The sequence below is a fragment of the Saccostrea echinata genome, unplaced genomic scaffold (assembly GCF_033153115.1).
Source record: "Saccostrea echinata isolate AGI-Se365-2 ecotype Australia unplaced genomic scaffold, CSIRO_AGI_Sech_v1 ptg000022l, whole genome shotgun sequence".
Lineage (NCBI taxonomy): Eukaryota > Metazoa > Mollusca > Bivalvia > Ostreida > Ostreidae > Saccostrea > Saccostrea echinata.
Genome location: NW_026889771.1, coordinates 1,941,114 through 1,964,244, shown reverse-complemented (window position 1 = coordinate 1,964,244; position 23,131 = coordinate 1,941,114). Strand labels below are relative to the sequence as shown.

Genomic DNA, 23,131 nt, shown 5'->3' with positions numbered 1-23,131 from the left:
TTAATAACTCCAAAAATCCCTGGGGACCGAACCCAATGATCACCCACCCACTCCGTAAATCCGCGCATGCATGTGATGGTAGATGGAGATAGGAACAAAATGACATGTACATTGAAATAACTACAAGAAACCCAGTTTTTGGAAATTACTTTAATTTCTGAACGTACAAAATATAAAGGAACTTTGTAAAATATTTCTGTCAAACCTGTAGAATGTGCAATTCTACAGATTTTCAGATTTAAATTAACATTTTCTAGATGTATTTGCTATTTATTCATTTTGCTCACCTTGTTATACATCGTAACATTTTTGTGACTATCTACTGTTTAATAAACCACCAATGAAACTGAAAAAAATCAAATCAATGTACGATTTTTTTTTCTTTTTCTTTTTTTCTTTTTTTTTTTATTAAAGAAATATTAATAGTTCGCTGATTTTATGTTCCAATTCACTTAAACGATTTACAAATTAACTTTAAGTTGTAAATAGTAATCGTTATAGTAATTTATATTACATATACTTTATCTTCTATTCCATTTATTCACATATTTAGATTTCATGCATGGTAGATTGATAAATTATCGTTTAATTAAATACTAGTATATCATGTCTTTTAATATGACACACACATAAATGCACTTGTACAGCTAAACTGAAGTAGCTGATATTCGCTAATGATGTTGCACTTGAATGGCGTTCAACGTTTGTGACGCCAAAATGAAATCATTTACTGCATTTTCAACAGTAAAATTTTAATACACGTATAACTACGCATGCGTATACCCCATATATATATATATATATATATATATATATATATATATATATATATATATATATATATATATATATATATATATATATATTAAGAAATAAGGTATCATTTTTAAACATCTATCGGGATATAAATACGGGTTGGTCACGAGATCAAATTCCATAAAGCCCGAAGGGCTTTATGGTAAATTTGATCTCGTACCAACCCGTATTTATAGCCCGATAGATGTTTAAAAATGATACCTTATTACTTATATTTACATTTGTGATCGATAACTATTGCTGAATTCTGTTTGCAACACGTTTCCATACATTTCACATTGACCTACATAACGCTTCGTTCAAAATGACGTAAACACAAAACAAAGTTCCATCAAATGTAAAACTGTTTAATTATAATAAAGCTCGAGGGCAAAGGTATCAACAAAGAAATATAAATAAATTAAGAGTTTATAACTAAAAAAATCATTTTTATGTCTCAATCGGTAGTTTTTTGAAAAACTGTTGAAAACGTATTGCGAATGGGGTGCGCAGTGTTACAGTTGTTATGCGCCCTTTCACTTTTGAAAATTGAAGACGCAGTTGTTGAAGACTGACTTTGAAAGATATTCCGTGGACATTACTGAGTTAACAGAAGACTGAGGTGGAGGAACTTGAAGAACAGGGCTGCAGTCGACAGGTGTAGGCAATTCATTCATTGATAGAACACAAGACGCAGATGAATCTCCTGAAAGAACTGACATCGCAGAGGATGTAGAAGTGGAAGTACAGGTGGGTAAGGGACAATTGTCACTGGGATTTGTGATTGTTGACAAACATGAGCTCACCAAACGCTTCTGTTGATTCGATAGATTTCTGTTATATGTTTTCAAGGACGCCTCGCTTCGATGTCCCGACATAAACATGATTTGGCGTGCTTGGAAACCGGCATCACTCATCAGTCTAGACGAACTCCAAAAACAGCGTGAACTCCGAAAACGAAGTCTTTGGCTCCATCATGCATTGCGTCAAAATGGCGTCCGATGTAAACAAACGATGGATTATCGTTCGCTTTCTCCAAATATACGGCTGCATAATGGCTGTATTTAGTGCAATATTACTTCATTTTATTTTTTGTTCAATGGATAATTGCATTTATTAAATTATTTTGTGAATATTGACTTATTTATCGCTTCAAACTCTTGCATAATAGTGAACTGGATATACGACATCAAATTCAATACTGCCGGTAAGAAATATTTTCTTATTAACTTATTGTCTCCTTGATTTAAATTTTATGTCGTTCCTACACTTAAGGTGCTTTTAATTGTTTTTGAAGACACCCAACTTGTATTTATTTTAATCAGAAAATGTGCATTTTTCACCACGGAGCAGAGGTATTAACAGGTTCATTTTTAGAAGACATGTTGTGCCCCTAATATCTAGAAGAGTGGGTTTTAAAGTCTTCATATTGATAGATACTAGTTTTAAAAATGTGTTCATAATAATATATGTTCGTATATGATAAAAAAAAAATCGGTAAATAACGATGGTAAAAACTTACGCGTCCAATTCAGATGTCGTACACAAATAAAAAACCTGAATGCTAATTTATGTGTAAAATTCAGTCAAGTTTTTAACAGTTACAATATATATTGTCCCATTTTGCAGATATATCCCTTTTTATGCATATTTACTTCTCAAAACGTACTATTTTCTCTGTAATTGATCTGACTTGAAACGTTAACTTTGAAAGTAAATATCTCCTTTTTTGCAAATAAAATTAAAAATCTGACAAATACGATCTCTTCCGAAGTCTTTTATTTAGCATTTCTGAGTGCTGGTATAATTGCCATACTTTCCAAAACTTTGCACGGACAGTTTTTGTAGACCCATCATTTTTGCCGAAATATCGCCATTTTTTGTGTGTGTGCGCATGCGCGGACTCTTTTTTCGGAGTCTTTTTCAGTCTCAATTTCTTACTTCCGGAAACGCTGTTTTTGGAGTTCGTCTAGACTGCTCATGGCTGTGATGGCTGTGGCACGGAGGCAGTGTGGTGTGTAGGTCCTCATGCATTTTGACGATTTACATATATCGGCCATGAATCCTGTGAATGACCTTTTTGCTAAAGGTTTATCAGTGTACCACACTTCTTGCAGACCTGGAAGAGAGAGAGCATCCTTAAAGCATGAATTAAAGAGGTGAGTAGCATTTTTATCTGTTTTGCTCATCAGAAGCTGAAGCATCTTTATTGGACACAAATCATTCCCTGGTATCTCATAAATTCTTTTGTCCGAAGGGGCTTCATGACATCCAATGCCACCCTGGAAATTTTTTTGTTGCGTTTCATGTCTAAGTGTGGCATATTGTAGGCCATTTTCATCCTTTTGGAACATAAATGAGTCCCTGCGTAACTGATGGTGAAATTCTAAACCACGGGAAATGAAATGAATGGAAAGGTTGTACCATACACATTGTCGCAGAACAATAGGAGAAGATGGTGCACATTTGAAATAGGAGGAGATTCTCTGTAAATCCTCTGTATGGATTACTTCTTTGTGGTTTGTGGCCCTTGAAGCCCCCGTTTTTGTCATACATTTTAACATCCCATCAAGGGTGTGATTGGCAGCTTTAAATTCTTTGTCTCTTACGACATCAATCGACCTACTCAAATCCTGCAGGTGCCTGTTTACTGCAGATCTGAGACTTTTCAAGGAGTTTTTGTGGTAAGTTTCTGCTTGTATTTCAGTAAGTTCTACAGACCGTTTTTTCGATTCTTTGGGCTTTGCCTCACAATAAAACTTTCTTAATCTGTTAGCTAGCAATTCTGCAGTGACTGTCAAGAAGTCAAGATGTTCACCAAAGGCTTCCAAGTGCCAATCTAAAAATTAATTGGAAATATTTCTTGCAGTGTTTGAATTTTTTATTTTATCAGTGTTTTATTTATTTACTTTCTTAACAATTTTCCTCAAGTTTTTGCATGTCATTTGATTCAAATTTTATTAATATTTTGAGAAATTTTTAATGCAGTTTGCATTGTTATTGGATACATGTATTTCATACAAGTTATTTGTTGTGCACTTGTTGTGCATATTGGTCTACTCTAGGTATAGTATTTTAGTTTTTACACGTGTGTCTTTGTTGGTGGTGAGTGTGTCTGTTCATTGTACATATAGATAATATACAATAGAACATGTACTTGCCTCTCTTACACGGACATATCATAATCATCATGGATCAACTTTTCTTTGTTGTAAACTTTTACTAAATGGTTATTGGTTTAACTATTATATTTCATATTTTACTCATGATTTTGTGCTCAATGTGATCAAATAAACAGCAAACCAGCTAAAATATTGACAATAATATGATTTGACTTGTGAAATGTACCTTGAAACAACTTGATTCCCCATTTTGTGTTTCTTTTTGTAGATACAGATTGCCTTGCATCCTGAAAGTTCTGCATTTCATTTTCGGAGATAGATTTGAATCTCTTTGCTGGTGGGGGTGTATGAACAGGCACACCAGGACATGGCAGACCCTCCATATCTGATACTTTCAGCTCTTTCTCCATTTCATTAGTTTCCTCAACACTCAGAGGTGCCATAAAGGAAAGATCTAGTGATGCAAATATGTCATCGTCTAGCAGAAGGTACATTTCTGCGTCACCCATATCAAAGTTGCCAAATTCAGCCATTGTTTACATTAGAATGACCTGGGGTCAGTGTAGCAGACGAAAATTTAGACATACATGAATAAGACATTGTTTTGCAGAAATGTTTTATTATTGATTGAGTCCACTGCTTGGAATACAAATAAAACGATAAATACAATTTGTGATGTTGGTTATATCTATTTTTAGACTTCTGCAATAAGCGGAAGCGATCGATAAATGTGTATTGCCTTAGTAAAAATAGTGCCGTTAACCTAGTTTTCATAAATATTCATACGCACATCCATGACCTCTGTTGACCCCGTATAGGTATTTATACAGTTATAGATACGTATTGCTCAGAGTAATGTTATATAAGGGAAAACATTTGCAAATGTAAATATATATATATATATATATGTATATGTATATGTATATATATATATATATATATATATATAATTTGCAACAGTCTCTCCGTTATGTGCAGGTTTTGAAGGATTTTACTCAAGCCACTCTTTAATTATAAAGCAACGGAAGACACACGCTCAAACATCACGGGATTGGATTGGCAAATGGTCACAAATAATCTAACGAAAATACAGGTTTACATTAAAGAATCAGTCGAAATTTGCTGAGCGGAATTGTTAAGGGCAGAAAAATGAATGTTCAACTATATAAGCAAAAGAAAAAAAAAGCCTAAGATTGTGTGTAACCCCCTCCCCCCCCCCAAAAAAAACCTGATGATTCTTCTTTTGTGTCCTCATGATTCTGTGAATGTTCCGTGTGTCAGTCGTTGTGAAATGAAAAGTAATGAACGGTATGAAATTTAAGATCAGTGCCACGAATTTTTCTTAAATATTTCCTGTGAGACATTCAGTTCATCGTGGATTAATCATTAATAAATAATATTAATAGGTTTCCTACATAGTTCATATTAAATTGTTCGATTTATCAACGCCGCTCCAGTGCTGTTTTTTTTTTATCTGCATCGCCCTTTGTTTTTATAATTTCGATGTTACCTGTAGCTGTCCAATAAGTTGAATCTTATTGGACACCTACAGGTAACTTATTGGACGGAGTGTAGGACAATGAGAAATTTACTGAACCAGGTTTAACAAAAGACGACGTCACAAAAATGTTTTACCGGAAAGTAACTGTAAAGAAATTTGTGATGAGTTGCATTATTTATTCAGTTGTATTGATGCAATAATAAACCAAGCAAGGTCCTTTTATTTATCTTATTATTACATCGTGAACCTATGGAATCCGGATAGGGCCATGCAGTTCACTATCGCATCATCGCACCATCGAGGTTTGAGTCGATAGTGCGATGACGCGATAATGCGATGACGATGATGCAATGACACGACAATGCGATGACGATGATGCGATGGTACGATGAAGCGATGGCACGATAGCGATGATGCCATGGCGCGATAGTGATGACGCGATGCTATATCGTGTCATCGTTATTGCTTTATCGCACTATCGTCATCGTGTCATCGCACCGTCGCTCTATCGACTAGTACTTTCTATAACCGGATAACATTCCCAGCAGTCATTGCACAACATGGCGTTTGTTGACGAAAAGATTCAAGAATATTTCTTTCACGGATACTATAATGAAGAAATCATATTCTTTCTTTGGAGTAATTATGGTGTGAAAATAAGGAAGGTATTATTAACTGTCTTAAGTTATGATAATATAAGTACCTGTATAGGCTAATATTTTCTCTAAGAGTAATAAAGTTACTATACATTAAATTTATAGTCTCATTCAAAGATTGTTTATAGACGTGTTCTACTTGTATGTATATATCTGTTATTTAAGAAATAGTGATTGAAGTTAAAATCTCCCATTTTAAGATATATTTTATGCATTAATTTTTTAAAATAATTAAGCTGTAGACATTTGAAAAGGCGCATGACCAGACTTAATTTAAGAAGACGGAGATCATACAATGTATGACAATAAGGGCTATTCAGGTAATATTGCTTGTGTTTTATTTCATCTTTCTTTTTTGATAGATTGATCAAATCTAGAAAAATCGTCAGTAACATCTACATTTTGATGATAGCTCATTATTTTTAGTTAACTCATACAAATGTTAAAAATTTCATATGATTTACATATATTCTACTCCAAGAAAGAAATGATGTTCAGTGGACAGACTCTTGGGTGTCTTTCGATGAAACGAAGACTTCTTCAGAAACATGGCATCTTTATAGGAAGGTATATTATCTTATTATGATTAATAAACAGAATTCAAACGATGTGCCCATTGCATTTCTGAGTTTTATATACATGTAAATAAGATATTTATAATAATTTCATTGAAATCATTTTTTTTTTTTGTTAAAATGTACATGTAATGGTTAGATTTAAAAATCGTTGATGATTAATTATATATATATACTGTTCCAGGGATAACATGTTGTGTTTATTGAGAATAATCGATCCTGATGGAGTTGATCTAAGAGCAAGTCACTGCTTGACAAGAAGAATGTATCTACATGTAAACAATGGACCAAATTATCTTGCATATGTTGATGGGTACGACAAGTTGAAGCCATTTGGCTTCGCTATACATGGTGCAATGTGTGGGTAAGTTAATGTGCATCAGCTTTTAGTGTTCATTTGAGTCATGTAAGATTAAAAAAAATTGTGAAGTTATAGAATTTATGATTGTTATATACTGTTGTAGCTACATATCAGAAAACAATATTAACTATTAATCTAAATGATCAAATTCCTATTCTTTCAGATTTTCAAGACGAATACTATGGCTTAAAGTTGCAAGAACAAACAATGACTCTTTTGTTGTAGCATCATATTTCTTGAAATACCTGGAGGAAATAAATAGTTGAGTATATAATTTTTACAAATCATTGATAAATATATTCCTGAAACTGTAAATGCAGTTTAATTTTCACAAGTTAATTTTCTACTAAGTAACATTCTAAATACATTATTTTGTATTGATACAGAATAAATACACATAAAATGCATTATTTTGTAAAATATATTTACTTGAACAAAGAAACCATATTTGTCTTAGTTCATGGTAGTATGAGTTTTCCAATACATAGGTGCTCCAAGGTGTGTGAGACTTGATGCTGGAACTGAGAATATATACATTGAGGACATTCAAAAATCCTTCCGTTGGTACGATAATGATGACATGTGTGGAGAAAAAAGTGTAATCAAAGGAAGATCAATGTCTAACCAGGTATGAATATGAAGTTTTTATTTGTTAAATAACAATATGATTCAGTAACTTATGTTGTATAAACAAATCAGATGAGTTTAATAACCTTCTAAAATCTGCACACCTAGGATTGAGTTCCTATTCCAGTTAACACTCCTGCAGTAGAAGTTAGAGTAATTTGCCCTTTGATTTGAAAATCGGGGGGGGGGGGGGGGGGGGGCTTGATCAAATCTGAATGGTCTACTACACAGTCAATTCAGTTAGTCCCAACTTAATCTAAGATCAAATAACTGAAGTAATTGAATACTTTAAAAATTTGTATTTGTAATCCTCATTTAAGTTTCTTTTCAAACTCTCTACTTTTCTGAACATTTTCCTGAGGGAAAATTGTTATCTTATATATGTTTATTAAAAGGAAATAGATCAACTGATTATTTTCACTATTACTTTTCAAAGACCAAAAAAAAATTCTTCATATTATTATCTTCATGGGCGTCATTGTGTAATCTGATACCACAGATAATTTTAAAAATAATAAATTTTGCAAACTTCATACTTTCATTATTTGCATCAGTTTCATTTAAAAGAGTTCAAGGTGACACAGTTCTTTTTATAGTTTTAGTTATACTCCAGAGCCATCAAGGGGGGGGGGGGGCTGGATGCTATTGCAACCCATGAAAACACCAATCTTTTGTTTAAAGTTTTGCTATTTATTTGTTTATTTCATATTTGAAAAAAATGACCTCCAGAATGCAACACACTTGTATGCATTTTTATTATAAATTTTCTGACCTAGGGGAGAGATAACCCTCCCATACTCCTCTCTATACCCTTGATCAAATAAAAACAGAATGGAATAACCATTACATCAGAGCACAAAGACGCTATGATGATGGAAGTCTCCCAGGAAAACCAGAAATGATGTTTTTCCACCCTAAAATTTTGGTATATTTCCTAGCAAAGATTTGTTTAATCACTAACTTTAATTTGAATATTTTTCTGTGTTTACCTTTCTCCTTAGATACCTTGGTTGTTTTTCAGTGCTCAAATTTAAAACAATTTCAACACATTATGACTTCATTTTTTTTATGTACAGGTGCAGTAGATTATAAATTTCCAGTGGATATTCATGACGTGCTAGAGTTTCAAAGATTATTTCCTAGTCCAAGCTCGACAGGATGTTGTGAGGACAATGCAGCATACTTTGATCATTTGCTTTTGGAGGGTGGGAGAACTGTTCCAAACACTACTGAGAAGGCCATGGAGGCTTTGAAGTACTTGGTTGAAAAGGTGTAAAATCCAAATTAAGATTAGAGAATAAATCATCACCTGATGTTTCACTTGACTTTTTTCAATTTTCATGAAAAATGTTGTACAATAATCATCTAAGTGTATGAATTAAAAGTCACAAACAGAAATTATTACTATGTTTATTGGGTCGCCATACATGCCATATTCATTAGAACAACTATTAATGAAAATTTTAAAATGAGGATATAAAATAAGGAAAGCAAACTGCTCTGAGAAAAACTTTTTTGGCATACAGATGCAACAATCTAGAATTTAAAATTCAAAAGCATGCTTACTACCACAAATACACCAAATAACAATTAATATTCCCATACAAAAATCAATGTCTTTTTGCATTATCTTTCCCTGAAGAAATGCTCCTCATATGATTATCAATGTCCTTTAGTATTATCTTTCCCTTAAGAAATACTCTTATTCCTTAATATGACTATCACTGCCATTATTGAGTTTAAAAATTAATTGAATGAAAACTTTCAAAACATAGATATAGCATTGAATACATAAAGTTATTTTCTTAAGCAAGATGGTATCCCCCCCCCCCCCCCCAAGTGAATGCCAACTACATTTTTCTGTGAAATTCCCCTAGATATTTTCAACAAAAGATCGCAGGTATGTGCAACTGGCAAACAGGCAGGGTCTTCCACAAATTTAATTTCAAGCTTTTTGTGAAATCCTAGTGGAGGGATTGTGTCAGCTCCAGTCCAAAACGCCAAGAGCATGTTTAGATTAATTTCAGATGTACCTTCTGAAAGAAAAGGAAAATGAAGGGATGAGTTAGAAATACATGACAAGTAGTATAGAAGTTGCAAATTGTGACTAAGAAAAGCATTATTGCCTCTTAAGGTCATATGCAACTTGCATTTACATGTACCTTACCAACTATTTTCCAGGATATTCCTAATTTAAAATTATAGAATCTCATCAGGTGTTTTAAGACAAAAAAAAAAAAAAAAAAAAAAAAAAAAAAAAAAAGCATACATTACCAGGAGTTTTCAAAAGATGTCAAATGATGAAAATCATTGTATTTTCTCAAAGAAAAAAAAAAACAAAAATATAGTTTTAGCTGGTATTTCCTCAACATTTGCTTCAGAGGAGGTAACGGCATTTACAGGCATCATTAAATTGTACAAAGGTTTTTCAATTATTGAACTCTTAATTAAATCAACAAGGGAATAAGAAAATAAAATTCCAACACTACGTTGTGTATGTCCTTAAGCTCATAAAAGTAATGTCAGCAAATATTCTGTATAATTGTTGTGTTTGTCCTTAAGCTCATAAAAGTAATGTCAGCAAATATTCTGTATAATTGGCATTCTGCTGAATTAAAGGAATAAAATTAATACTTTGAACAAGAAACCTGAATTCTGTTTATTAATCATAATAAGATAATATACCTTCCTATAAAGATGCCATGTTTCTGAAGAAGTCTTCGTTTCATCGAACGACACCCAAGAGGTCTGTCCACTGAACATCATTTCTTTCTTGGAGTAGAATATATGTAAATCATATGAAATTTTTAACATTTGTATGAGTTAACTAAAAATAATGAGCTATCATCAAAATGTAGATGTTACTGACGATTTTTCTAGATTTGATCAATCTATCAAAAAAGAAAGATGAAATAAAACACAAGCAATATTACCTGAATAGCCCTTATTGTCATACATTGTATGATCTCCGTCTTCTTAAATTAATTCTGGTCATGCGCCTTTTCAAATGTCTACAGCTTAATTATTTTAAAAAATAATGCATAAAATATATCTTTAAATGGGAGATTTTAACTTCAATTACTATTTCTTAAATAACAGATATATACATACAAGTAGAACACGCCTATAAACAATCTTTGAATGAGACTATAAATTTAATGTATAGTAACTTTATTACTCTTAGAGAAAATATTAGCCTATACAGGTACTTATATTATCATAATTTATGACAATTAATAATACCTACCTTATTATTTTTACACCATAATTACTCAAAAGAAGGAATATGATTTCTTTATTATCGTATCCTTAAAGAAATTTTCTTGAATCTTTTCGTCAACAAACGCCATGTTGTGCAATGACTGCTGGGAATGTTATCCGGTTATAGAAAGTACCAGTCGATAGAGCGACGGTGCGATGACACGATGACGATAGTGCGATAAAGCAATAACGATGACACGATATAGCATCGCGTCTTCACTATCGCGCCATGGCATCATCGCTATCGCACCATGGCATCATCGCTATCGTGCCATCGCTTCATCGTACCATCGCATAATCGTCATCGCATTGTCGTGTCATCGCATCATCGTCATCGCGCTATCGCACCATCGCTTCATCGTTATCGCACCATCGCTTCATCGTCATCGCATTATCGCGTCATCGCACTATCGACTCAAACTTCGATGGTGCGATGATGCGATAGTGAACTGCATGGCCCTATCCGGATTCCATATGAACCCGAATACATTCATATTTGAGAATCTGTTTCAATTTACAAAAAGAAACAGTTGGTAAAGCTATGTAAATGTATTCAAATGATTATCTCAAGAGGTCGCTCTCCTGGTTCATTCTGCCACGGAATGCGCATTGTCATTTGTATATGTTGTAATATCCGGTATTTATTGTTCTCTACAACTGTTACCAGTTTTATGAGAATAAAGTTGTCGTTTTCATTGTCACCCGGGTTTGAGGGAGCTTGTGGACTCAAAATCGTGGTTTGCAACAATGGGATAACCCTCTCTACTCACTATATTCTATAAAAGAGGATTAAAAGTGGCATTAACCTTTGTAAACTTGGTAAACCATTTCTACTTTTAGAAAAAGAACAAAACAAAACAGTCATGCTGAATTTACAAAAAAAAAAAAAAAAATTTCGATTTACTTGACATTAAATCAGCACTCCATTATTTTCGATGCTGTAAAATTACTATTGCGAAAATAGACCATCCTTATCAAACAATTACAGATGTGATTATATAGTAATATTAATTATTTAAACATAACTGTCAATAAAGGGAACTTCATCATTTTCTCAGATGATGGGGCCAGCAGCTTCTATACAAACATTTTAATTTACCTGATCATTCTATTTTGTCAATGAAAGTTAGAATTCTAGAAAAGATTTACCATCATAAAAACAGTCCATCAATGAGTACACCTCTCCGTAGACAACAAGAAGAATATTGGATTAGAAAACTAGGCACAGTCTTTCCTTATGGATGCAATGACAATGTCGATAGTGTTGGGAATCTTTCCAGTCCACAGTGTAATGTGATGGGACTTTTGAACCATACACAGAGACGTAAACGTAGTCATGGGCATCGGTCTTATAATAAACCTTTTATACACGATGTCTCCTTTGATTCATTACTACCTTATGTAAATCAACAGTTAGGTCTTCAGCACATTCGCACCAAACTTTACTCTGTCCCTTTGAAACTTTTAAAAGTCTACTTGAAAAGGTCAAGGAAAGTCCCCTTTTTTTATTCCTCGACACCAGAATACAGGCTCGGATTTGTGGTTATGGATATTGAAAATCATCGGCTTTTTAAACCGACACTTTTTACAGAAGAGAATGCAGCTAAAACAACCCGTTTTTTCCGGGTAACCCGAATTACCGAAATGCCCCTGATTTACCGAAATGCCCCTGGAAATTACCGAAATGCCCCTTAAAACTACCGAAATGCCCCTTTAATTATATCGAAATAGGCATTTTATGATAATTTATGATAAATTTTATTAATAAAACTTTGTATTTTGAACACAAATGTAAAAAATTGTGTTTAATTCGCTCGATTATCGTGACATCTAAGAACGATAACTCTTGCAACATTGTCTCAGCGGGAAGCACGTTACATGCATTGTCCGTTGTTGTAATTTTATTATTTTATGATTTAATGATCCCTCTTTTTTTTTTTTTTTTATTATTATTTTGATGACAAAAATTTTTTATACCGTATGTCTTGTTAAATATTTTTTTTAAAAAGGAAGAAGAAGAAGAAAACATGACAGAAGTACAAGTAAGTATACTGTTTTTATTTACATCTCATATAAGTATAATATAACATATAAGGTTTAAAAAAAGAGTTTTAAAAGGGACTTCTGGGTAATCAAAAGCTGAATATAAATCAAATGCAGTACACAAGGTCAGCCATCGTATACAGGGAATGGCAAACTTAATTGCTGAACAAAGTCTCGAGTAAGCGAAGGAAGAAGACGAATTATAACGGAAATCTGTTTTTATTTTTAATTTTATTCAGTTTTGTAATGAAAAGTTTTGTAATCGAAATTATAATAATAATTTAATCCAATGATCAAACTTGAAATAATAATTATTCAACCCAAAGACGAAACTTGAAATAATAATAAATAAACCCAAAGATGAATAGTGAAAAAAAAAATCATTCTTGAAATGATAAATAATTAAACCCAAAATTGAATAATGAATCGATAAAAAATAATTTTTAAAAAAGGAAAAATCCTGAAAGGAAGACATGGTTAAAGAAACAAATCCTCAACTTAAAAATCGTTTTTAAAAAAGGAATAATCCAGAAAGGAAGACATGGTTAATGAAATAAATCCCCAACTTAGGAAAACACTAATTGTCAACTGGTTCAAGAAAACTAATTGTCATTTATACAAATATTGTGAAAATAAACTTTCTGTGCATATACGATCTTTCGAATTAAGGAGGACCTGAAATGCAAGAATTTACACATTAATTACATGATTAAACGATTAAACTAATATTATATACAACATTTGTCTGATATCTAATATTATATACAACAACTGTTATGTACATGTACATCCCCATGCATCAAGCAATGTCGCGACAAGGCGACATAGGGACCCGAATGTTCCAGGAAGAGGATTACTAATCTGAAGGATAAATTGTCAGGAAATATAATCAAATTTAGATGGTCGAATCCTACCCCAAAAGGGGGCATCTCGACAATGAGATACGGCGTACGCACCATCCATTTAATTTAATTACATTTTCCCTTTTTTTATAGTGGTAGTCCTCTCATTGATTTTTCTCTTCCTCTGTCCTAATTTCTTCCCTAGCGACTTGGGTTTAACAATCGTCATCTTCCCGTCTGTCGAAGTAACCGTCGTCTTTTCCGTTGCTTTGAAATTTCGAAATTTCTTATAATGTCTGTTCCGTTCATCTGTTGTTTTAGACACCCACACAGACTTTGAAACCTCAAAATGTCTGTGGGTGTCCGCTAGTCTGTACTGTCCCGTCCCTACTAAAGCCTTTTTTAGATCCTTAAATTGGGTGTCTATGAGACCTGTCAGGGTTATAGTCAAATCCAAAAGAGGTTGTGATTTCCAGTTGATTGCTTGTTTCAAAATATGATTTAAAGATTCTGAATTGTTGTTAGTCCATGGACTATCAACAAATCCAGATGCCATCGGCTTGTTCACTTTTTCTTTCAGATTAGATTTCAGTTTGTTTTGGAAATATTTTAAAAATTTCCCCGACAGCTCTCGCGAGACATCTTCAATATGCTCACATTTTGCCTCGAAACAAATGGTATCATCTGCTGTAATTAGTCCGTCATCCCCGTAAATTAAGTCCAAGATTTCTCGTCTGTCCGATTTGTCAACGCAATCATCGACAAGCTTTTGTTTCGTGTTTTGGTAAAGATGTCTTTTACATAACATGTGTTGTGAATTTGGGAATGCTGTCGTAATAGCATTGACAAGAGCTTTTTCTTCGTCCGAACCAAAAACAAGTTTAGTTGTGTCACTGTCGGATAATTTTGTCCTCATATGGTTAAAAAAATTGCTGTAAGTTTCAAAGTCGCTGTTGTCATGAATGTAAAGGGGACCTAAAAAAATTGGAGGTTCCCCAGTACTTTCCATTACAACACTACTTTGTCTGTAGCAGGTCGCTGTCACATGCATGTCGCAAAGGTTGAATGTCTTGTCAATGCCTAAAGGTGATTGTCCCGTGCAGCACAAGTTTTTAATGTCTGTCATTTGGTCTTCGTTATACAGAATAAGGCACGGTGCCTTCCCCTGATCCCTGATGATCGACTGAACAATCGAACCACCCTTCGCGACCAATTTATCAATTTCGGATACGTGATCCGCGATATTACCCCTACGTAAGAAATGTCCTTGATCGCTACGTACTTTCTTTTTGTCATTACGATTTTTGTCATAGATCTGTTTTTTACTAGTTGGTCCTTGTAGTTCGTCATATTTTGCTGTCAGTACATTGTACACGTCCCCAGGTCTTTTACTACTCAAGAGGTTAGACATTTCCTGCATTACAGTGGCAGGCGTTCGCATGTACTCGGTTTTTTGTTTAGAATTTCCGTGTGAGGCAAGTCCCGGAAAATGGCCTAAATATTCCACGAGCGCGATTTGTTCCTCATTGTCACTTGCCAGCCACGAAACACGTTTTTTGTATGAAGAATCTTGCTTAAGGGTTGTGTAATGACGATATAACTCGATCACTGAGTTTTCTGGTTGGGGCTCAAGGGGAACATACACGCGCTTCCCTTTTTCCTTTTTCTGTGTACAATACGCCCCATTCTTTAAAAATACATTTTTTAGATCACCACTTTCCGTTCGTATAAAACACGTCTTTGGAGTGCTGCCTGAGGAGGAGTTCCAAACTCCACAGTCATCGGAAAAGGAACTTCTTTGGCCTTTTGTCCGTTTGCCAAGATTGTGCGAGTTTTGTACTACAAAATATACATCATTTTTTAATCCAGTCGGAATTGACGCGTGCGATTCAGTAAAGGAAAACGATTGTAACAAAGTCACTAGGTCATTGACGTCTAGGAATGCTCTATCAAGACAACCGTTTGCTAAGTCATGTACAGATTCATTCGCAATAAACGGTGCATGAATAGTTTCACTCGCCCCAGACTCGCTATTTATGTCCATTTCACAAGATTCTTGAACCACAGAAATGTTGTTGTCAGATTCACTCACAGTCTCACTTAAAATGTCACATTTACTCTGATTATAGTCAATCTTGCGCTCTTCTACATGCGTAATTGGAGTGTTTTTGGCACTTGAAGTATCACTAACACTCTCACATTGAATCTTGCTAACTTCAACTTCACAATCACTCGTAATTTCGCTCAACATGCTCACATCACAGTTAACAACATCTTGCTCACTGGCCGCATGCACATTGATAAGTGGTACGAAATGATTGGGTGAAAATGATACTTTGTGTGATAAAGAACGCATTTGAGTCCACATAATTGTAATAGTAGGTGACTCAGACATTTTAACACCCCTACCTATAACTTTCCTTGAGTGAGGTTCTGAAACAAATTCAGCGGACAGTTGGGGTGGATAGTATGATCTTATTGGCTGACGTAAAGCAGCACTCAGGGCAAAAATGTGAGTCATAGAAGAAAATGCATATAGTGAAACAGCGTCTTGTAACGATTCTGAATATGGTGAACAAACAATTCTATTGTCATTTACTAGATCAACAAATTTTCTATGATCAGGATCATAATAATACTTATTTTGCAGGATCTCGATCGCAGTCAACAATCGAAAGTGGACATGATGTGATTCTGATCCCGTCATAGCCCGAGATACAGCACGGTACATACAGTTGCCATCACCAACAGTTTTAGCCGGGAATACTGCGGACAGAATTGCTGGGTGAAACTGTTTAAGTATGTCTCTGGAAACCTCATCTACAGTTTGATCGGATGGGTTAGTCTGCTTCGGGATTTTCACGCCGTACGTCTCTAGCAGGAGGGATTCTGATGAAACTGTCATCTTTAAGTCCTTGGGGTCGGAGTGAAGAGCACTGGAAATCCTGAAAGTCATATATGGCATAACTAAAATTAAAAAGATCTTTCTATTTGATTTATTACTTTATATAAAGATAGGAATTTCCTGTAAATTACACAGTTTAAATCAATCACGTTTCAAAGATATTAGATATATAAAACAATAACCGATTTATTTACCGACTTCGCATTTAATTTACAGACGTGTTCATCATCATAATTATATTAATTATCCCAAGCAGTATTTCATATTAAGTGAGCAGAGTTGTAGTTAAAAGATATTAAATTAAAATAATTACGGCGCATCCGAGTAGTGGTCATACACAGTAAATGGGGTTTAATGTGTAATTATCCCCAAGCTTTAATGCATACAAATATAAGAAAATTTTCAGCTCGGTTTTATAGTTCCACGCATAGTCATGGCTAAGGTAGCATTGTTGGGTTCCAGTTACATCACCAGACTTGAAAAATTTTGTAAAGGTGATTTGAAAATTCCCGGTGTCTCAAATTTTTTTGGAGTTCCTGGATTGCGTGCGAACAATGTTCCACGTACAAAGATTGACGAAGTCATACAATTTAAACCAGACATTGTAATTATTTTAGTGGGTGGTAATGACATAAGTGACGATTCGTCTCCTAGTGAAGTATTTGGACACATAGCAAATCTTGTTGATGCGTTTAAGGAAGATGTGCGCTTCATTTATGTTTGTGAAGTTCTGCCGAGAGGAAGATTCAAATATTCCAAGGACCTGACCAGGAGTCGATACCAAGCCCAACTTAAGAAAATTAACAAGAAATTGAAGTGTCTGACATCTGCATCCATAATATCAACAAAAACGATCAAGTACGATCGGGATTATAGCGACGACTTAGTGCACCTTAACGAAAGTGGGCAAAGAAAACTTTTTTACTGCATGAGAAGAACAGTTTTGGCAACAAGATTTGCTTAGACACTTTTGTGATGATAATCAAGATGTTCTGTTGACATTTTAATAATGATTTAAATTATGTACTTATCTTTTAAGCCAAATGTTGATTACAAATAAAACGAATAAACCACCATTTCGTCCTTTAACTATCGCTTTTTGAGAAGCACCAGATGCGGATCAAGAACAGTTACACGTAATGTAAATTAAACTGTTAAAAATAATTCTTTGAATTATTCGAAAAAAGACATATTATACGAATGTTTTTTAAATAAAAAGGGCTCACCAAAAGAAATAAAAACTTACCTTTCCAGTGCTTTTGAAAAGTCGTACTCGTTGTCTGTAAAACAGCAGTCTCGGCAAAGGAAGCTGAGAAGGGGCTGCGACCACATTTTAAGTTGAGATGAACTCATTGGTACACAATGTACGTGTACCCATCTGTTACAATTACAACATTGTATAGTGTTATTTCGGCAGCGTTTTTTACACTGAACACAAGGGTAGCAACCAGCCATGTTGAGTACAGAAAGCGATTTGATTTTTTTCTAACTCAAAACTGAAATTTCAAACGTCATCGGAATTCATAACTCAATTTATATTTTGCCAAGACACTGAAAATATTCATATATATACTAGTGAAGCGACCCGAAATGACCAATAAACAGAATACACATGTATGACATGTGTCAGTAGGTTCGAAATATATTCCGGTTTCTGAGAGCGAAATACTACTACCCGGTGTAAATTAAATTACATTAAAAAAGCATAACCATGTAGCTCTATTTTGTAGAAATTAATTTCTTTTTTTTTAATGTGACATATTTTTATTTGGATTCATTATTTTAATCTTTTGACGTAATTAATATTTTTTCAGCGTAACTTACATTAGGTTTATATAAAATGCGACACACACCTGGATGAATACAGAACTACACAAATGGCCAATTAACGAGGATGACACGTACATGACAATAGACATGACGCCAAATTTTTGAATGTATAATGGTACAGATAATTATAGTTAACAGTAGTGGATGCAGCAGGGGAGACCAAACCCCTGGAGTTTTCAGAGTTATAAAATTTAATACAGCAAATAAATGAAGTTACGATTTGCTTATAGCATATTAAACTTTAAAGTTTAAAATAATTAGGCCTGTAAATTGACATCATTCAGAAAATAATTTTGTTAACATGAAAACAAAATTACGTTACTGTCATTTAAAAAAATATATATTTATACATGTATATAAAAAATATATATAAATGTACGATTTTCCTTGGATCGGATTAAAATATCGGTAGCTTATTGTGCACGTACGAGTCTCACTTTGATAAAATAGTTTTACAGTTTACATATATATATATATATATATATATAAATATATTTTTGAATCTATGAAAATACTTAGCATCAGTATATAGCCTACCGATCTTCTTTCTCTGAACATAATTGAAAACATTGACAACGAATTAAAAAGTGATATAAAAGATTGTTGATTTAAAAAAATTAAGTAATAAATCTTCGATAGTAATATAACATTTGATACAATAATGTATAATTTTGGAGAAATATTACACAAAGAAAGATCAATTACAGATAACAAGAGTTATCTTTCTTGGATGAACACAAACTATTAAACTATTTGAAAAAACGACAGTTGTAAATATATTTTTTAATATCAAAGAATAAAATATATATACTAAACTCACTACCTTTCATATTAAACAAAGTATTACAGTTTTGAAGGGGCATTTCGGTAGTTTCAAGGGGCATTTCGGTAATTTCTTGGGCATTTCGGTAAATCAGGGGCATTTCGGTAATTCGAGGTACCGGTTTTTTCCTTAAACTCCAATATGCCAACAAAGGAATTTACGCAGTTAATATAAGTAATATTCCTAATAACAAAAGGGTCTTGTATTCCACCATATTTCAAATTGAAGACTACACCTTGTATTTTCTAAAAATATTCATCGACTATTGCTTCCAAACTTTTTAATTACAAGGAAACTTTACAGAGCCTAAATATCGAATATCTGAAACATAATCCTCCTTCCTTTTCATATCCTTCTTCACGCTACAACTATAGTCCTGCTGGACACGTTATTACTGGTGACGTGATTATTGTTAATAATGAGGACCTTAGATCATTAATTTAAAAAGGACCAGATTTAGGGAACCCTGACCTTTTAACTGGCGTCATAATTTCATAAATATTATGGATTCTGTTGAAGATTACACCTGGCGATGGGCCAGACATTGACACGTTGTCGGAATGGATTAAATGTATCGGATGTATCTCTCATTAAGAGATTGAGGGGCAAAATGAAAAACAATCCTTCTGTGTTCAATAATTCACAAATGAAAAAGAATTAAATAGATTACACGATCAGTATGTACTGTCCCTGCTGACAAAGTAGGTAACAACATTGTCTTTGTTTGTAAGGCTCATTATATTAAATGTATTTTAGAGGAACTTGGATTTAATTCTACAAGTGGTAATCCAACTTATACCCATAGCTCCCTTTCTAAATAGGATATTCTTCAAAATCATATGTCAGATTTGTATATTTTAATATTTCCAACAACCAACATGAATTTGAATTACCATATCTATATTGGATTCCGAAACTTCATAAAAATCCTTACAAACAAAGATACGTAGCGGGTTCAAGTAAATGTTCTACCAAGCCTCTTCCTTAACTCCTCACTAAAATAATAAGTGAAGGAGAAACTTCAGGAATCCTGTGCAACAATATATTCGAGAAGTGGTATTAATCAGATGTGAATACTTAATAATTCCAAGATACTTTTGTAAAATTTGAAATCACAAAATGTTACCGAAATCAACAACATAAAAACTTTTCAATTTTATATACAATCATTCCCCACGATAAATTAAAGTCCAGGCTTTTTGGTATCATTGACAGTTACTTTTTCAATAAAAATGGAACTCGTAAATTTACTTACCTTGTCATTGGTCATTTGCAAAATTATTTTAAAAAAAAAACCACATTCTGATTGTACACACAAGTACTCTGAAGTTGATGTTAAAAAGATGCTTGAGTTTCTGATTGACAATATCTATGTGGTTTTAGGAGACCAGGTCTTCCAACAATCTATTGGAATTCCCATGGGTACCAATTGACCCCCGTTATTAGGAGGCCTATTTTTGTATTCATATGAAGCAAAATTTGTTCAGAATATTATTTGTGAAAAGAAGAAAACACTTGCTGTGGCCTTTAACTCGACATTTAGATTTATCGACGAGGTATTGTCAATCAACAATCATATGGTTATTTCCATTCTTATGTCGATACGATATATCTCTGTGAGCTTGAAATAAAAGATACCAAAGAGTCTGATTTTTTTTTCATATTTGGATATTTTACTAGAAAAAGACGTTAATGGTAATCTAACAACCAAACTTTATGATAAACGTGATGACTTTAACTTTTCAACCTTCAACTTCCCTTACTTATGCAGCAATATGCCTTCATCACCTGCATATGAGGTTTATATCTCTCAGTTGATTCGATACACGAGAACATGCTCTACGTATGAACAGTTTCTTAAACGAGGTAAGTTATTGACAAACAAGTTGATGAAACAAGAATATCAGCTGTCTCGTTTAAAGTCGTCATTTCGTAAGTTCTATGGTGGATTCAATGACCCTGTCAGCAAATACAATTTATCATTAAGTCAAATGCTGACTGACGTTTTTCATACTAATTGTTAGGCCATTATTTACACACTGAATTGTCGACGGATTTTTTCGTTATTTACCGATCATGACAAGGAGCACACAACGGGTGTGACCTGTCGGCAGGGGATGCTCACTCCTCCATGGCACCTGATCCCACCTCTGATGTTTTAGAGGTCCGTGTTTGCTCTGCTCTAAAATTTGTAATGTTCAATGGACTTTTGAGCTTGAATACTCTTCGTTATCTTCTTATATTTCATGATTCCTTCATTATCATTTATGAATACGAAGTAATTACTCTTATGATACTCAATAATTTTGAATAATATTGGAGGTGATTGTCAAAGAGGTATTGATTTCCGAATGTTCCTTATATACAATCTACTCCACTACATCCGTTTACTTTTCAACATTCCACCTAAGACTGATTCAATTATTTCATAACAAATAAAAAAATATCGGAATATATCTAACATAAAGAACATTATGAATTGGTCGGACATTTTTGGAAATCATTCAGAATCATATGTAGAAAATGATACTTCACCAAATTTTAATTTACCGGAGCCACCAATGTCGGATTACATACTTATTCCTGCTGGGATTTTGATGATGGTAGAAAATATTATATCTATCGGATTGTTGTATATCAGTTCCCGCCTCAGTTTTCAAATCCGGATCATGTCTCTAAACTTGGCTTTGTCTGATTTGCTGACGGGAATTTTCATTAGCATACCAAATGCTATGCTTTATGAGAACTACCAGTGCGACATCAAGAAGTACCTGGGTTTTCTCTTCACCACTGTATCACTGTTTATTATCACCATGATGAATCTGGATCGTTGCTGTGTTTTTATTTTAGCAATGCGATACTACTCTTTCATAACAAGGAAACTGATGTTAAAAATTTCTGTTGCATCATGGGTATTAGGATTAATCATGATTTATGGCCTGTTCTTTGATTTTAAGAACAAATATGGTATCTCATGCCAAGTAATGGCCTACGTGAAGAGAAATGCGGTGTCCTTATTTTTCAGATGTATCCTTTTAACAATTGTTGCTTTCAATCTCATCATGTTTATTTACATGGTTTGTCAAATTCGTCTAAAACTGGGTCGATCCACAGACGCGAAAGATTCTGCTCAGTCTATCGTGTTCGCGCGAGAGCAAGCAAGGATTGCCAGAAAAATATCCATCATCACTGGTGTGTTTCTGACAGCATTTATTCCTTTTATGGTCATTTATACATTTCCTTTTAATTTTGAATCGAAAATCGTCGTACAGATTTACACCACATCCCTGACGACGATACTTTTCAACAGCGCCTGTAACCCTCTTTTCTATGTCTGGAGATTCAGCGAGCCCCGGTACCATATCAAACGAATTTTCTGTTTCTGGAACAAAAAACAAAGACAGAAATTTGAAAAGAAACGTAACCAGAAAAAGGCCTCTTACATTATTGATCCAAAGACGCCTATGACGTCATTGAATCAAATATCGCAGGGAAAATATAAAGAGAACAATGTTCCAGAATAGGCTTATTTTTTGTATTAAGAAACAAACTGCTGTAAAATATGGATGTGTATTAATATAATATTCAACAATGCTTTCTTATCTCTTAAAAATGCGTTTAACTTTTTGTTTGTAATTAGTATGTGAATTCTTTGGTTTAGTCTACAGTGAAATTATTCTGATTTGCTAGGATCTAGGAATCAATATTTTTTTCATCAAAAAGCTAATTGAATCATTTTTCAACGAAGATAATTTCCACAAATAAACACCATCTTTAAAGAGGAGTGCTA

General features: G+C 33.6%; 1 protein-coding gene and 1 long non-coding RNA gene across 2 annotated transcripts; one reads left to right on the top strand and one right to left on the bottom strand.

The window, feature by feature from the left end:
- Positions 1 to 6,952: 6,952 nt before the first annotated feature.
- On the top strand, positions 6,953 to 7,622 carry LOC133190778 (uncharacterized). Its single transcript, XR_009721613.1, has 3 exons — positions 6,953 to 7,013; positions 7,174 to 7,271; positions 7,499 to 7,622. It is a non-coding gene; the product is annotated as an uncharacterized LOC133190778 (long non-coding RNA).
- A 5,734-nt stretch (positions 7,623 to 13,356) lies between these two features.
- Positions 13,357 to 18,226, bottom strand: LOC133190777 (uncharacterized). The gene is made up of 3 exons (XM_061326465.1): positions 17,935 to 18,226; positions 16,423 to 16,728; positions 13,357 to 13,616 (listed from the first exon to the last, which is right to left on the bottom strand). The coding sequence occupies exons 1-3, from the start codon at positions 18,141 to 18,143 to the stop codon at positions 13,544 to 13,546; spliced, it is 588 nt and encodes a 195-aa protein (XP_061182449.1). The 5' UTR covers positions 18,144 to 18,226; the 3' UTR covers positions 13,357 to 13,543.
- Positions 18,227 to 23,131: the final 4,905 nt, after the last annotated feature.